At 36.1% G+C, this 16,741-nt stretch overlaps 1 protein-coding gene across 1 annotated transcript in view; it reads left to right on the top strand.

The window, feature by feature from the left end:
• The first annotated feature begins 2,011 nt into the window (after positions 1-2,011).
• The window catches only part of LOC128243456 (protein virilizer homolog), a 53,830-nt gene continuing 39,100 nt past the window's right edge, over positions 2,012-16,741 (top strand). The window contains exons 1-12 of the mRNA XM_052961246.1: positions 2,012-2,091; positions 2,344-2,456; positions 4,413-4,499; positions 6,109-6,157; positions 7,223-7,355; positions 7,640-7,857; positions 8,992-9,163; positions 9,331-9,433; positions 9,759-10,238; positions 10,484-10,579; positions 11,732-11,826; positions 14,328-14,464. Of these exons, the coding sequence (XP_052817206.1) occupies positions 2,026-2,091; positions 2,344-2,456; positions 4,413-4,499; positions 6,109-6,157; positions 7,223-7,355; positions 7,640-7,857; positions 8,992-9,163; positions 9,331-9,433; positions 9,759-10,238; positions 10,484-10,579; positions 11,732-11,826; positions 14,328-14,464 (1,749 nt within the window). The 5' untranslated portion in view covers positions 2,012-2,025. The remainder of the gene's footprint in view (positions 2,092-2,343; positions 2,457-4,412; positions 4,500-6,108; positions 6,158-7,222; positions 7,356-7,639; positions 7,858-8,991; positions 9,164-9,330; positions 9,434-9,758; positions 10,239-10,483; positions 10,580-11,731; positions 11,827-14,327; positions 14,465-16,741) is intronic.

The raw sequence follows: 16,741 nt of genomic DNA, 5'->3' as shown, positions 1-16,741 counted from the left end.
AAAAGATTGATTTTGCTAATCGGATTGTGTGGTATGAATAACCATCATAAACAATTAATGCATTCAATTTAGTATGACCATAAGAATAAGTTCGATATTGAATACCACCCTTTCACTGACCTTAAGGTCTTTTTGCCGGCTTGCATCGTCAGGGTTGTTGGCAACTCTAAGGAAGGCGATTGTGTCGTCCGCGAAGAGGCGTCTTGTGGCGTCAAAACTTTGTGGAATATCGTTGATATAGTATAGAAAGAGGCATTGGCCAGGCATGGAACCTTGGGAAACGCCAGATTTTACCTTCACTGTGTCAGAGGATTCCCCTTCAAGGACTACTGACTAAGAGCGGCCACTCAGGAAGGCCCTAACCCAATGCATGCATGGTTGGTTGTTTCTAGAATGCCATAATGGTTCAATTTGTGGAGGAGAAGACTGTGGGAAACTTTATTAAACACCCTGGAGAAATCCATGAAAAAAAACGTCTGTCTACTAACCCTTTTCCGGGTTTGAGGATATGTTGTCTGTGAATTCAAAGAGCTGTGTCTCCTTTACGGAAGCCATATGTTAGTGGGTACAATATGTTATATTGATTTCCCCATAAAACATAATGTGACTGGTAACAATGTGTTTGAGTAGCTTACAGCAAATACATGTAGGTGAGATCGGGCGGTTGTTCTCAGGGTTGTACTTGGTCCCTTCCTTATATATTGAAGGTACTTGGCTTTTCGCAAGTCATCTGATATATATATATATATATATATATATATATATATATATATATATATATATATATATATATATATATATATATATATATATATATATATATATATATATATATATATATATTGCCGGTAGTGAGCGAGTATATATATCTACAGATGGTACGTGGTAAGGAGTGGGGCTAGAAGAAAAGTTATTTCCATCAATACTCGAGGAGTTATTCCACCAGCACCTGTTTTAAGGGCTCAGGTTGATGAGTAAATGTTCTACCCCACTGTATGTGACGGAGATATTTGGGGAAACTGGATGTTTGTGGGGTGGAAGATATTCCCCATTCACTAATACGTGAATTGATGATTGGAGCCAAGACTACTTTCAGATAAGAAAGACTTGAATTAGAGGTTGAGGATGTTGGATTTAGCTTTTGGGTCTTAATAAAGTTGACCATGACCCATCAGTCCTGAAAAAGAAATCTTTTTTCTTGTGTTTGATGAAACTCCAGAAACGTTTGGAATGGCTCGTGTCGGTATCGGTTGGCTGCGTAGTAATTAAGTTGTCAATGTATGACAAGCATGCATGACGAAGTCTCATCTGGAGAAGTTGTTTGTTGGATTTATATTTAGTTTTGTGAGGTGGGTCGTTGGCTTTCTGCTTTGTGTTATGGAGACGGTTTCTTTACTACACAAATTCCTTGATGCCAGGAGTCATCCGAGTTGCAGAGCCTTATCATGATAAATGAGTTACCTTTGATTAATTAAAGTTTGGTGCTGTACTACATTAAGTGCGTTCAGTAATGCTGTTCTTTTTTATCCCTGTCTCAACTCAACGGACACACTGCAAGCTGGGAACAATACTGTAAACGTTCGCCTTAAAGGCCTAGTTTAATCCTTCTATAAGTGCCCCCTTCTGCAAAAACTCACAAACAAACTAAGAAAAAATAAAATAAAAATAACAACCGTGTATTATTGTACACAATTTCTGTGTATTGATCTTAATGTAAGCCGTAATTTTCTTATCAAATCTCCGATCTAAATATCCTGCTGTGCAGTTTTGGAGGTTTTATTTTAGAAATGGACCCTAAATGGCCCTGAGCCAATAAACAAATAAACAGAAAATTGGCCCCTACTGTGACATCAGTGCAATTAGCAGGAGATGCACAGCAGGGGATTGTCATGCCAGACATTCCTTAAACTAGGCCTTTAAACTTCACGTATTGGATTTATTTCATGACATGTTTGACTGTAAGACGTTTTGTCTTGATTGTATTATTATACGGCAACGCATTTTTATGATACAACAACAAACAAAATGGTAGAAAACCGGCAAGAAATGGAACTTTTGTTTTTCGAAACCTTTTCTCATGAAAGTGCAGAGGTTTGCTAAAGTTATATTGATTGTTTAATAATACTTTAATGTTTATAAAATGAGCCTAATCTTTATACTGGAAAAAATATTGATGCATTTGCAGATTTAGTCTAATTCAATAACTGAAAGTTTAATTTTGACTTAGTAATAGGAGTTTGTTTATTACAACCCACACCAAACAGAAATATTATCACCGCATCCCGGTACTTTATATCAATACTTTATTTTTACTAACTTCCAAATTATTCTCATTTCATTCAGGAGCTGAATCTGGACTTAGTTCAGTTCCCTCGGCCAGTTGTGATAGAGGAAGTTCGAGTGATACCACTGCAGACCCGTGTTCAGGCAGATGTGCCGGGTGGAGTTAGGCTTGGGTAGAGCTTATTTCATTAGCCTAATAAGTTCAATTTTTCATATAATTTGAATGACAATTTCAATTTTTTTTTTGTGCAATTTGGGCTGAAGTTTGGCACCATTCCCAATGCCAAAACTAAGGCAGAACACTTGGTACCTAGTCCCAAGAATTGTCTCGTTTTGTACCAATTTCAGCCTTACTTTCTCCTCTTGCCTGGATAAGAATTGACATGATAGAGGCATTTTTATTATGCTGTCACATGTTTGAATCAATTTGTATGAATGGGAGTCTAAATTATGGAATTACAGACATAACGGACCATGGACAATACGGACCAGACAAAACATACATTATGGACCATGATATATAATTTTACTCACATTTTGTTTAAAACGTTATACCATTTTTGCAGACAATGATTTATAATTTAACTCACAGTTTGTTTTAACTTTAGAATGTACCATATTTTGGGCATTACGGACCATGAATTATAATTTTACTCATAGTTTGTTTTAACTTTATAACAGACCATATTTGCGGACAATGATTTATAATTTAACTCACAGTTGTTATTTTTTACTAATAATGTAGCGTATTACGAGACATAATGGACCATGAATTATAATTTATTCACAGTTTGTTTTAACGTTATAACATACCATATTTGAGGGCATTAAAGAATGAAGACAATGGGGTGAATAAATTGAAAAAAATGTTAATAACATTATAGATTATGGTCCGTTATGTTTCTTGAGATGGTCTGTAATTTCCCGAAATATGTTCTGTAATGTCCCCAAATCTGGTCTGTTATGTCTGGTCCGTAATGTCCATAATCGATAATGTCCGTGACCCAAAATATGTATGTAATAACAATACATGAAATAGATCAGTGTGTGAAATTAACCTTTTTTATCTGATAGCCAATGGGGCTACAGACTCTGAGATTTCTGTAGCCCGAGCTAGATTTCCATAGCCCACCGGTTAACAGAATAAAAACCTTATATGGTTAAAAACAAGGAATGATATGTGACAACTGTACAATTTCTAACATTAGGCTGGTGGTGGTGGTGGTGGTGGTTCAATGGTGGGGGGGGGGCTGGTTCTGTCAAGGCAGTTGGACCCACTCTATGGCCACATACCCTTACGAAAAAAAGATCAGTAAAACTTATTTTTTTCAACACAAAAATTATTTGGAACATGATCATCTATCAAAAAACTATAGATCAACCAAAAATTCAAAGCATTTTTTCATAAAAATACTAATATTCTAATTAGAATATAAGTATTTTTTGAGATCTCTTTTCCTTTGATTTTTTGGTATACATTTAACTGCCGCCTGTGAATAATAATAAGTTTATTTGAAAAAAAGAACAAAAAAAATCCAAATTTCAATTTCTCACTATCTCAAAAAGTATTGACAGTCTGAAATTTGATTTTTTTAACCAACAAGCCCGATGATTTCATTGCCAGTCGGGTCATCCAAAAGAACTTTTTGGAAGTCTGGGACATTTTTCTGTTGCCAAGGGTGATCGGGCTACCGTTAATGTCGCACACTGATAGATATTATCCTATGAATAAGTAAAATTGCTTGCAAGCCCTGGCCACATTCCCCTACAGCGGAATGACAGCCCTGCTTATTAATTTGTTGGTACCGGTATACAACCCTAGCAAGAACATACTTTTTCCCAAAAAATAAAATTAAAAATTCCTATTTCCCTTTTGTATATTTATTTTGAGGTAATCATTGTAAAAAGGATTTTGGAAAGAAATTTGACACCAGTTTGAATTGTTTTGTGAGAAGGGGTTAATGTTTTCATTATTAAAAGCAAATTTGAGCAAATCTTTCACTTTCCTAATCTAGCAATACTGTTTATTTCTAACAAAATTCTCAAATTAAGTAAAAACAATGCATTATTCCAAATAAAAAAGGCGGCAGTCAGATATCAACATGCAAATTTGTTCTGACTCTTTTCAGAGCCACAAACCCAGCAAACTTCAAGCTTGAGCTGTTTGTGAACAACTTGAGTAAACCAAATGCTTCAACTTTTGAAAAACTAGGATTGTAAGTATATTCTTTACAGTATGTTAACAGCAATGAAATGAACTACGTAAAACAGGCATTCAATGTTTTAGCTTGAAAGTTGCAAATGTCATAAAGAGCCCCAAAAATAAATGAAGACTGTTGTTTTATTGAATTTAAATCCCAAGAATTGTTATGAAAATAATCGTGTCCATAAAATGCATGTATGTTTCCTTGACACTAGATAAGTGTTTAAATGGGGTCTTCTTAAATTTCTAGTAGAAAATTTGATTAAGTTGAACATTTTCAAGCTTAATGAATATGGCCCCTATAGTTTTATAAGTCATATTAGTAATATGTAGCTACTAAATCATCAAACTAATCCTGCTGCAGGCAATGGTGGTGGTGTGTAAGCTTATTTATATTGTTACTTGCATTCACACCTTACCCATTTGGCAAGTGCTCCGATAAGATTGTCAGTTTTGGAGCATAGTGCTCAGACAGAATGTTAACTGGTTAGAGCTACCCTGGTTCTTTAAGGAGTACCAGTGTATAGCACTGTCTAACAGGAACCCTCCTGGAAATCGTTGAGTATTTTTAGCTCACCAGAGCACGAAGTGCTCAAGGTGAGCTATTGTGATCAGTCTTTGTCCTGCATCCGTCAGTCAGTCAGTCCGTCCGTCAACAATTGCTTAAAAAAAGATCTCCTCTGAAACTACCAGGCCAAATTCAATCAAACTTCACAGGAAGCTTCCTTGGGTGACCCTCTACAAAAATACAACAAGGGGTCACGATTAATCAACAACAACAACAACAAAATGGCTGATTTACGGTTTTGCTTTAAAAAACATCTCCTCTGAAACTACCAGTCCAAATTCAATGAAAGTTTACAGGAAGCTTCCTTGGGTAACCCTCTACAAAAAACAACGACAAGGGGTCACGATTGATCAACAACAACAACAACAACAAAATTGCCGACTTCCGGTTTTCCTTTAAAAAAACATCTCCTCTGAAACTACCAGTTTAAATTCAATGAAACTTTACAGGAAGCTTCCTTGGGTGACCCTCTGCAAAAATACAACAAGGGGTCACGATTGATCAACAACAACAACAACAAAATGGCCGACTTCCTGTTTTTCTTCAAAAAACATCTCCTCTGAAACTACCAGTCCAAATTCAATGAAGCTTTACAGGAAGCTTCCTTGGGTAACCCTCTACAAAAATACAACAAGGGGTCACATTGATCAACAACAACAACCATCTGGCCAACTTCCTGTTTTGCTTTAAAAAACATCTCCTCTGAGTTGTGGCCCTTTGCTTAGGTGAGCGTTATAGGGCCATCATGGCCCTCTTGTTTAAGTGGTGCAGCTGGGAAATCGAACATGCAACCCCTGAATTGACAGTTAAGTGTTTTACCACTAGGACAAGGGTCCGTCACTGCGGGCAATGGTTTAAAGCCTGGCTAACTTGTTTATTTTTTGGTTAGTTTACATAGTTAAATTATTTGATTGGTTAGTAGTAATTATTAATAAATAGTTGCCAATCAATAAACATTTTGGCCAACTTTGACCAACCTGAAGAATTCATCTGTTTTATACAATTGGCCCCTGTGATCTCACACATGTGTTTATTCTCTCTATTTTGTCTGCAGAATGGAATACAAAGCAAATGAAGACATCCAGCTGAGGACAAATGTTCAGGTATGAAATATTCATCTGAGGATATTCAGTTGAACACCGTTAATATGAAATCAGAGGGACCCAAAAAATAATTTCGAAATAACGATATTTCAGATTAACAATTTTCATAAAATGACAACGATCGCGAAAATTATAGATGACTTGAAATATTTAGTCGTGAAGATTGCAATGTGGGTTACACGTTACCAATACGATTCATTTAGCTTGAGTGATCTTTCGGATGTTTGTTGAATTATTGTTAAAAGAAAGACAAATAATTTGCTATTATACTTCTTTATAAAAACAAGAATAAATAATTAAACAAAATGACAGCACATGTATGCATTCGGAACATAGCACAGTTTATAAAGAGCTTTTCTCCATATTGTTCGGTAGCGTGTAGGGTGAGCAATGCGGCTATCAAATTTATTGAGATAGACATTTTCGAATGATATTCGGGTTGTGTTAACCAGCAATTATATACACACTACATCACCCAAATGAATCGCTCATTTTCTGACATCAAGGGTTGTAACATACTCGTCTTCAATGTCAATTTTGAAAAAGCGAAAATTTTGATGTTCAACTCTATATTCAAGTATAAAATATACAGCTTTAATAGTACAAATATTCATGTATGAAATATTCAGTTGAGGACAAATGTCTTGGTATAGAATATACAGCTGAGGACATCATATAAAGACTTGTTCATGTTTGTTACAGTTGTGAGCATTTATAAGATGTATGATATAATTGTAAGTCAATTTTAGAATATATTTTAATCCAAAAATATCATCTGAGGAAGGGTAATTATGTATTTCAAATATTCAAAGGACAATATTATAAGGGTTTGTTAAGTATATGCATGGGCTGGAAAACCTGGGTGGGATTAATGAGAAACGGTTGCACTGGACAATGCTACGAGTGACCTTTTCCCTCCACATTTGCCTTCTAATTTGGGATAAATTCCATGAAGTCCTCACTGGTAAGTAGTGCCAAGAAAGGTAATCAACACCTACATTTATATCATTGTTATAATAAGCCAACCATCATTGACCAATTTGCATACGGTATATTTTCTTACAGATACCAACTGATGGGCTGATTCTGAAGGGCTGGTACAACACACTTACTATTGCCATCTACGGTGAACTGACCAGTGTCAGTGTCCAGACCGAGTCCCTCCCTCCACCTCCACCACCACAGCCAAAGAAACTTGGTAACCTCACTTTTCCTTAAATTAATTCAAGAAGTATATAAGCACACAATTAGAGCATTTAGAAACTGTGCATATACCAGAATTTTTTCTTTTATGTCTTTGGAATTGTTTTTTTCCCAATATTGGGAAAAATATTCCAGAGAAATGGTAGGAAGTAGAAATCATTCAATCGATTTAGAAATTATGTTGTGAACTAGTTTCTAGAGATCAAAAATCTGTGTATTAACATATGACCCTTTATTACTTTTTGCTACAATTTATTGGCTTTCTTAACCTTGCTTCAGTTGCATCAGTACCACAAGGAAGTCAGACACCCGGTGTAAAAATAGAGCCTACCAGCTCCACCCCCCTGAGCATAAAGATCGAGCCAAAGGTCGAGCCCAAGGAATGGGATGCCACATCACAGATGTTGGCCCAGCCCCCGGTGGTGATTGCCACGCCCCACACCACACAACACCCTCTGGACTACATACAGGAACAGCTGAACCAGGCTAACCTCCAGGTAGGAGAACAAAGAGTAGTGACTTTGAAAGAATACTTATTCTTCTAATTGACATTATGGTATAAAGTACATTACCCATTTTCAAAAAAAAATCCCAACAAAAAACTGCATTTTCAACAAACATTTGAAGGCAAATAGATTTGTGAAGATCATAAATTCCCTGTTTAATGATGTTAGGTACCAACAGAGGGTCATTAATATCTGTAGGACAATCAAATTGTAGCCTCAATCGGGATTGACCTTTACTAAATATAACTATGAAAAGCCGAACAAACTCTCGAACTAGTAAAATAATAAAATGAAAATGGAGGTGGATTTTGATTCATATATTGTACAACAATACAGGAAATATATCATAAATATCTATATTATACAGTTAGATTTCAAAGCATTAACGATATATCGAAACAAGGAAAACAGTTTATGGCAATTAACTAGAACATGTCATCACGGCAACATGAGCTATATTGCACAGCTTAATTGGCAGCCAAGAAAACACATCGGTGTGAATCTTAATTTGCATGGTCATTTTATGTACCAAAAATATTTGGAACTTGTTTTATAGTCTGCTATCGTAAAAGTACGGGGACTGTTTTATAGTACATTTAAATGTTATTGACATAAGATTGTGTGCAGGGTATTGTAATCACGATAATGCCTCTGGTACTAGGGGCAAATTGTAAAAATAAGACAAAAGAACCTTATACACAACACAGTTGCTGGCAAAGATTAATTATCTTATTTATTCAGCATAACATAAACATTACAACGAATATTCATATACCGATTTTGACATTTGTACCAAATGTTTAATCTAATATTTGAATATTCCTTTGCATCCTAAGTATTAAGGAAGCCCTGCTGTGTAAAAGTATTATTTTAAAGCGTCTTGCAAATATTTCACCAGAGGATGACTTGCACGCTGGTTCTTATTTCAACTACCTGAAAGAATGTTGGAATTCGGAAGTCAAGTTGTTCAGGCATTCTTTATCTTGTTTGGCTCTTTTTGAAACAGACAGGAGTCTTGAAATTGATTGTGATTTCTTCATGTTTAACTCATTACACTGTTTAACTTTTGTCACAATGAAGCTGAAAGAAATTAGTACAAACTGTAAGCTTCATCATACTTTACAGTCTTCAACAATGACAATCACTCCCAGTCTGCAGCCCCACCCCATAGTGCTGGTTGCTCCCACTGGCTTACCCCCAGGACAGATGTCACTAGGGTTGGCCCAACCCATACAGGACTATCCCCGCCCCGGGGAGTTCCCTAGACATCCCGCTGACACCGACAGATTCTCCCCAGGTTAGTTATGTTACATCACGAAAAAGATCCATAGCATACAAGCAGCTTTCTGCATTCAAGTAAAATAAAAAATAAAATTATGACCAGGTTTTGAATGCCAACTTTGTATCAACATTTTAAATGTATGTGTTTTTGGACCATTTATTTCATACCTCTGGTCCTGTCAGATGGGCATGGAGGACGAGAGAGGTATGATGACGGACGAGAGAGAACAGATTCCTGGAACTACCATGATCAGGACAGGCGCTCCAGGGACTACCCAACCTCAAGGTATACACCGCTTCTTCACTTTTTACTAATGAAATAAACTATTAATGCTTAGAAAAGGACAGTCCCAAGAGAAATATTAAATCCTTTATTAGCACTTGTGAAATACAAGTTCATAATACATCATTCGTCAATATGCTTGGATTGTACTTTCAGTGAAAACAGGCTTATTCTAATTTTAATGTTAAGATTTTTTCTACAAGTTCAGATTTTAAGTTAATTTATCTTAACCAACTTTGCAGAACAAACTTAGAGGAAATGTTAAAACTCTCAATTAGTCTCTTTGTAATATTGTATTTTTATCAACATGGGAGTCATTAATTTCCAGAGAGGGATCTCGTGACCGTGACCGGGAATACCGTGGCGATTACCGTGATGATCGTGACCGCGAGAGAGATTGGGATCGGGACAAGAGAGATAGGGGAAGTAGAGACAGGGACAGTAAGGAGAGATACGATGATCGGGGGGACAGGGGACGGGGTTACGATGAGAGGAGGGATCGGGACTTTGATAGGGGTGATAGAGATAGGGATTCTAATAGGGATCGGAACTTTGAAAGGGATCAGAGAGATCGAGAGATGAATATAGAAAGAGAAAGGGGGCGAGACTATGATCGTGACCAAGGTAGGGAGGAAGGCTACAGAGAAGGGGAAAGGGAGAGGGAGCTAGAGCTTGAACCACAGACCATACGTGTGATAGGGCGGGACATCCGTGAGGCAGGTTTCAGAGACAGGACACGTGATGACTTTAGGGACATGTCGAGAGACGTGTTTATGGAGACGGAAGCACCAAGGAGCCCTTCCATAGGGTAAGTGATCATCATGGATGCTATGTTTGGCCAGGATGCCAATTATATTGGTCTCTTTGTTAGTATTAACATCTTGGTAAGCTCAGCTGTATAAGTGGGATTTTGTCTTTATGTATTACATGTGTATATTGACAGTAGTTTATGAAATCATTCATAAATATTTCTGAGGTTTTGATTTCTGGTTCATTTGGAATTCCAAAACATTTACAAATATGATAATTTCATTCAGTAAACTTTATGTTCAGGTCAAGGTCAAGGTCATTTAGTGGGGACAGGTTTAGTTCAAGGTCAAGATCAGCATCTCCAAACAAGGCAAGATCAAGGTCCATTTCACCAGATAGGTATGTAATATATGGTATATTTTTACTATGATTGGGCCCTTGCCACTTGTTAATACTTCTGCAACAGAAAAAAATGAACAAATATTCAATTGTTGTTTAAAGGAATGAAAATGAGTACTTGAGCATCAGATTATGAGATGGATTAATCACAGATTAGGTACTAGATTCATAACCAGGGTGCTCAGAGTAAACAGATGATTTAAAGATGATTTTTAATGAAGATTTATTTCAATTAACTTGTTTTAAAATGAGATAAACAGGTGATCAGAAGTACTGGCATGTTGCCAACATTAAAAAATATGCATACTCGTAACAAACAAAAGATTATTGATGCTATCAAATTTAATGGTGCTGATTTTTTGTTGGCAAATGATATTGCCAAAGCTTGACTAGTGTTATTTTTAATTATATTTTTTTTCAATCTGCATAAAATGTGCATACTTTAAACACCCCATATTTCTGCAGGCGGGCTGCTTCCAGTATGTTGTCTGCTCAATAAGTTAATAGCTGTAGAAGCCTCTATCTAATCATCACCAAACTTGGTCAGAATGAAAATTGGCATAATATCTTGGACAATTCTATATCCACATATATTGCTGTAATCACGTCTAAAAATATCATTCATTGATTTCACATTTTAAAACTCGTATTCACTGGAGCAGACTGGTTGCACAATTTCATATTTTTTAATCAGTTTTTTTCACAACGGATCAAACTGTTTATTTACACAACAGATTTCGTTTATAAAGTTTCAAGGATTGAAAGTCAATCTGAAGGTTGTCCAAATACTTGCATATCAATATCTACTACTTGTTATCTCTAGTTTATTTGATTCATAATTGTAATCATCTGAGACATTAATAAAACTTGGCTTGTTGTTCCTACTCAGATAAATACAAATGTGTGAGAAAGAGTATGCTGTTTATAGTGTTTAAACATACTACCTTAATGTGCCATACTATATGCCAGTTGTCAAAATTATCTCAATCCTGTAACCCTGTACTGTAGGTTGCTCTTCCAGCTTGCTAAAAAAATCTTGATTTTATATAGCAAGGCTTGTTGAAATTTGCTTAAGGCAAGCATAAGTTTAAGGATTTGTGCTTGTTCATCCAAAAGTCTTATTTCAATGACTGATATTATGAATGTCTGCAGGGTTGATCATGTGTCAGCCGGTCGGGAGATATACAGAGTGAAAGACAGCCTTCCTGAACAGCCACTTTCACCATCACCAGACCAGGATATTAATGGTACATTATATTGCTTCTCCGTGAACGCTATACATTCAACTTGAAGAGCAATTTGGTATTCCATATTCAATGTATACTAGCAGTTATATTGTCTTGCTACTGAGCTTGCTGCTGTAGTGACGTTATAAAGAGTGTTTCTCCACGAAAGAAAAAGCTGTGGGTTTCATTCCCACCAGATGCACATAGCATTTTTTCATCGAAAAATTACGGGTTATAGAATGGCGAAAACCGTCCGGCAGGTGGTTGAGCGGGTGGGCTTACGCACGGGCGTGCGTTAACAATTTTTAAAAAACTTGACATTTATGTAATTTATGGAGTTTTTATCCAATGGTTATCAAACTTTGTCAGACAATTTGTCAGCATGTTATCTTGAATATATGTGAATATGGGTCATCTTGGGTCAAAAACTAGGTCAAATCTTTAGAAGAAATATTTCATGGTAATAAATTCAACAATTTTTATAAAATCTTGATGAAACATGGTCAGAATGCTTGTCTGCATTATATCTTGCATATTTTTTAATATGGGTCAACCCGGGTCAAAATCTAGGTCACTAGGTCAAATCTTAGGAAAAATATTTCCACGTCATAAATTCAACATTTTTTCATATCTTGATGAAACTTTGTCAGAATATTTGTCTGCATAATTTGTCTTGCTTATTATTTTTTATCGGTCATCTTGGGTTAAATTCTAGGTCACTAGGTCAAACCTTAGGAAAATCTTTACATGTCATAAATTCAACAATTTTTGTCAAATCTTTATGAAACTTGGTCAGAATATTGGTCTGCGTAATATCTTGAAAGTTCTTTAATATGGGTCATCCCCGGTCAAAATCTAGGTCACATGGTCAAATCTTAGGAGAAAGAATTGCACGGTCATAAAAATTCATTAATTTTTGTCAAATCTTTATGAAACTTGGTCAGAATATTTGTCTACATGTTGTCTCAAACATTTGTGAATATGGGTCACCTCAGATAAAAAACTAGGTCACTAGATCAAATCTTAGGAAATATTTTCCCGATGTCATTTAAAAAAAATTGAGGAAACTTTTACAGATTTTTTTTCTCCAGGATATCTTAGTCACATTAAAGTATAATAGAATTTTAGCAAAAATTACAGTTTTTTTCCTGCAGGCTATTGAATTTTTTTTTCTCCAATTTTCATGACATTTTGTCACCTTACATACATACTAACAAAAACACCTAGACAAGACCACATGATGGCATATTCATTAACCTCAAACCACATATTGAACTTCAGAGTGTTACCAATCTGCATGCTAAACATGGTCAAGTTGTTCATCTGGAATTAAGGTCGTCAAAGCGTTTTTCACTAAACTGTTTACCGTAAACCAAATGTTAGGTTACTGGTCTCCTAGATCTCCTCACACAACTTCCAGCCAATGACAATACACTGATAGCCCTTGGGGACTTCAACATTGACCAACTGAAGCCCAGTGCAGACCGTCACAATCTTCAGGAGCACATGGACTCTATCAATCTAAAGCCTTCACCTACATGTGAAACTTCAGACTACCACTCTGGCTTTGACCATATATATATCTCAGATATGCCTCACAAAACAGATGTCATGGAAACCTTCTCGACTGACCACAAAGCTGTCTGGATTGCCTTTTAAGTGTTTACCATTATCTTTAAGGGTTACCATTTCATATAATCATGCCTACACAATGCTTACCTAACCTATCAATATCAGTCAACAACTATATTCAATTGCTATTTTATAAACATGCATCCCAATCATGAATTTCATATCTATCCATATTTTTTTAAAAACTTAAATTTTAATTAACTTTAAAAATATTTGTCTACATGAAATCTTAGATGATAAAGTGTGTCATCTAGGGTCAAAAACTAGGTCTCTGGGACAGATCTTATTGGAAAAGCTGATGTATTTATAAAATGTTCATTTTCCTCACACAAATGGAATAGTTTCTGTTGATCAGGTTATTTGTATGAATAATATCTCCGATAAGTATAAATATGGGTGTTTTTGGTTAAAAATACTAGGTCACTACCTCAAATCCTAGGTTTGCAAAATTGCATCGTCAAATAAAAAATCCGGCTTTAATGCGGCGTTGCCCCATTGGCGTCTTGTGTTTAGTTTGTTACACAAACAGTCTTTCTGCAATATAAGCACTGCTGATAAGCATTTTACTATATGTGTAAGGGCTTTATATATATATACCTTTATCTGGAAACAATAATAATCCTAGTACAATGTGCACTTAATTCATTTGTGTAATTAGTATGATATTTTAATCATTTCTAGATGAGTGAGGAATCGGACCAGCTGTTATGGAATAGAATTTAAATATAATATTAATATATGAAATTCCTTTGAGTGTTGTGTCATTTCTGGATGAGCAAGAAGCCAGGGCATTTGACAAACTGTATGTTTGATTCAGGTAGGGAGCCCATTACAGATATACATGTTGTTATGGTACAATGTTATTACTTTGAGCGCTGTATCATTTCCAGAGGAGCGAGAAGCCGAGACATTTGAACAGCTATCTGTGGAGCAGGTGGGAAGTCCTGTAGAGCAGGGGTACATGTCGGACGGAGACTACGAGGCCATCTCATCAGAGGACGAGCTCATTGATATTGATACAGAGTTGGTACGTGTAGCTGATGATATAGACTTTGAAAGGAGGGTAGGGTTTATAGAAAACCTTTGGTGACTTCATTACTTGATATTTAAAGTTTGGCATGCTATCATCTTTACTCTTTGTGTTCCATGTTCATAACTTCTCAAATTTTATTGAAAGCATACACATACATGTGCATGTACGATTATCATAAGACAACTACACATAACCTATGATCTGAGTAGACATGTATCGTAATGTACATCCTAACCTACATGTATCATACTGTACATGTATCATACTAACTTGGAAGAGCTGTTAATAAAATATTTGGATTAAGTTCTTGCTAATATATGCTTAAACTGTCTCAAATTTTGATGGAATTTTTAATACAACTTTTCTGTTCTAACTGCAAAGTATTCAAAGCTTGTCTATTCAACAATTTAATATTAAGTCATGTTAACCATTGCTATGACAGCTTGGTTGAATGCATATATCCCAGTCAACACTAACATGCCAAGCATTTGATTCAAATCAAGAATGTCAAGGACATCAAGTTGCCCCTTGTTGAATAATGTGCAACTGAAGGCCTTTTTTTGAGTTAAAAAATTTAGTTTTGATTGAAACAAATCCCCTTACACAGCACTCTGAATAGGCAAGCAGAACTTCTCTTGTACTATATACCTTGTATATTATACTTAACTGCTTTTAGTGTTTTGTAACCCCACTGTATATTTTCTATCTAGCAGCGGTTCGGTTTTAGACTAATACCATGGCGTAAACGTAGCTGTGTGAGTTATCCTGTCTTATGTTCCCCTGTTACTGCATCAAGTTCCTTAAAATCAATCTTGGCTTTTGAATACATGTCACTTAATTACAGTGTTTGCATTACATGTTGCAATGTATATTGTGGATAGTCAAAAATCATTAAGCACATGCCATGTAGTGCAGTGTTTGTTTAAAAGCCACGATTGGTTAAGTATTTGCACACATCCTATATTACTTGTTATCAATGCAAGTCATTGTGAATTGTTTTCTTGTTGTTATATCAAAGTTTGAGTTCAATTGATGAATTGAACATTAGAAGTAAATGTGGTCTAGTGGTATAGGTGTCTGCCTTTTACCAAAGATGTTGGTGCGATCCCCACCAGGGTGAGAGTGGTATAGGTGTCTGCCTCTTACCAAAGAAGATGTGGGTGTGATCCCCACCAGGGTGAGAGTGGTCTAATGGTATAGGTGTCTGCCTCTTGCCCAAGAAGATGTGGGCGCAATCCTCACCGGGGTGAGAATGGTCAAGGTGTCTGCCACTTACCCAAGAAGATGTGGGCGCAATCCCCACCGGGGTGAGAATGGTCAAGGTGTCTGCCACTTACCCAAGAAGATGTGGGCGCAATCCCCACCGGGGTGAGAATGGTCAAGGTGTCTGCCTCTTACCCAAGAAGATGTGGGTGCGATCCCAACCAGATCCTTGCAAGGCATACTTTCTCTTGGCTTCCCAATAAGGACACGATTCTAGTTTCCACTCTGTAAACAGACATTATTCAGAAAAAAATCATTACTTTTTCGCTGCATATCATCTCAGGGCTATTCCAGCAAAGCATATAACCCATGGAGGGAAGTCAATTATTTCTTAGTATATAGCTAGGTGTCTTTTTTCACTTATTTGGACACCAAAAAAGGTAATTTTGCTTCTGTAGGAGGGGTGGTATAATTTTTAAGTGATATTTAAAAATGCCTTCCCCTGAGGGTTATATATAGAGAGAATAGCACATACATGCTGAATTACAATTCATTAGATATCAGCCTTTGTCCTACATGTTCACCTGAAGGAGATTTTCTACATGTATAAGTGTGTAATAAATGGGCTGAATCCTAATTTTACCATGTATTTAATTGTGAAATAAAAACATTCTTATAAATAGAAGGGCTTTGATGATTTAAGTAACATTGTTCCCTTTGTATTATTCATTTTTCTTTTTTAAAATGTGTCCTTTCATCTTCTGTATAGTTTTAGCTTGTATGAGTTTCAAAGATAAAGGTTGATGTATTGTACTAGTCCTTGAGTCATTGCTGTCCATGGCATTGGGGTCAGCATATAAAAACTTAACCTTTGCCATAATTAAAAAAAAATGTTTAAGTATTTACATGAAACTTGATCAACTTTTACCAGAGACGAACTTGATACACATGTAACCAACCAGAGACAATAGGCACTTGTACAGCCAGGGCCATCACTCTGGCTGGAACTATTGTTGAGTTATGACCCTTTTCACCACATAAACAACAGATGAGTCTGTGGTGCTCTAC

The sequence above is a fragment of the Mya arenaria genome, chromosome 8 (genome assembly GCF_026914265.1).
Source record: "Mya arenaria isolate MELC-2E11 chromosome 8, ASM2691426v1".
Classification (NCBI taxonomy): Eukaryota; Metazoa; Mollusca; class Bivalvia; order Myida; family Myidae; genus Mya; species Mya arenaria.
The sequence above is the reverse complement of the archived record's forward strand: the minus strand, read 5'-3'. Positions and strand labels throughout refer to the sequence as shown.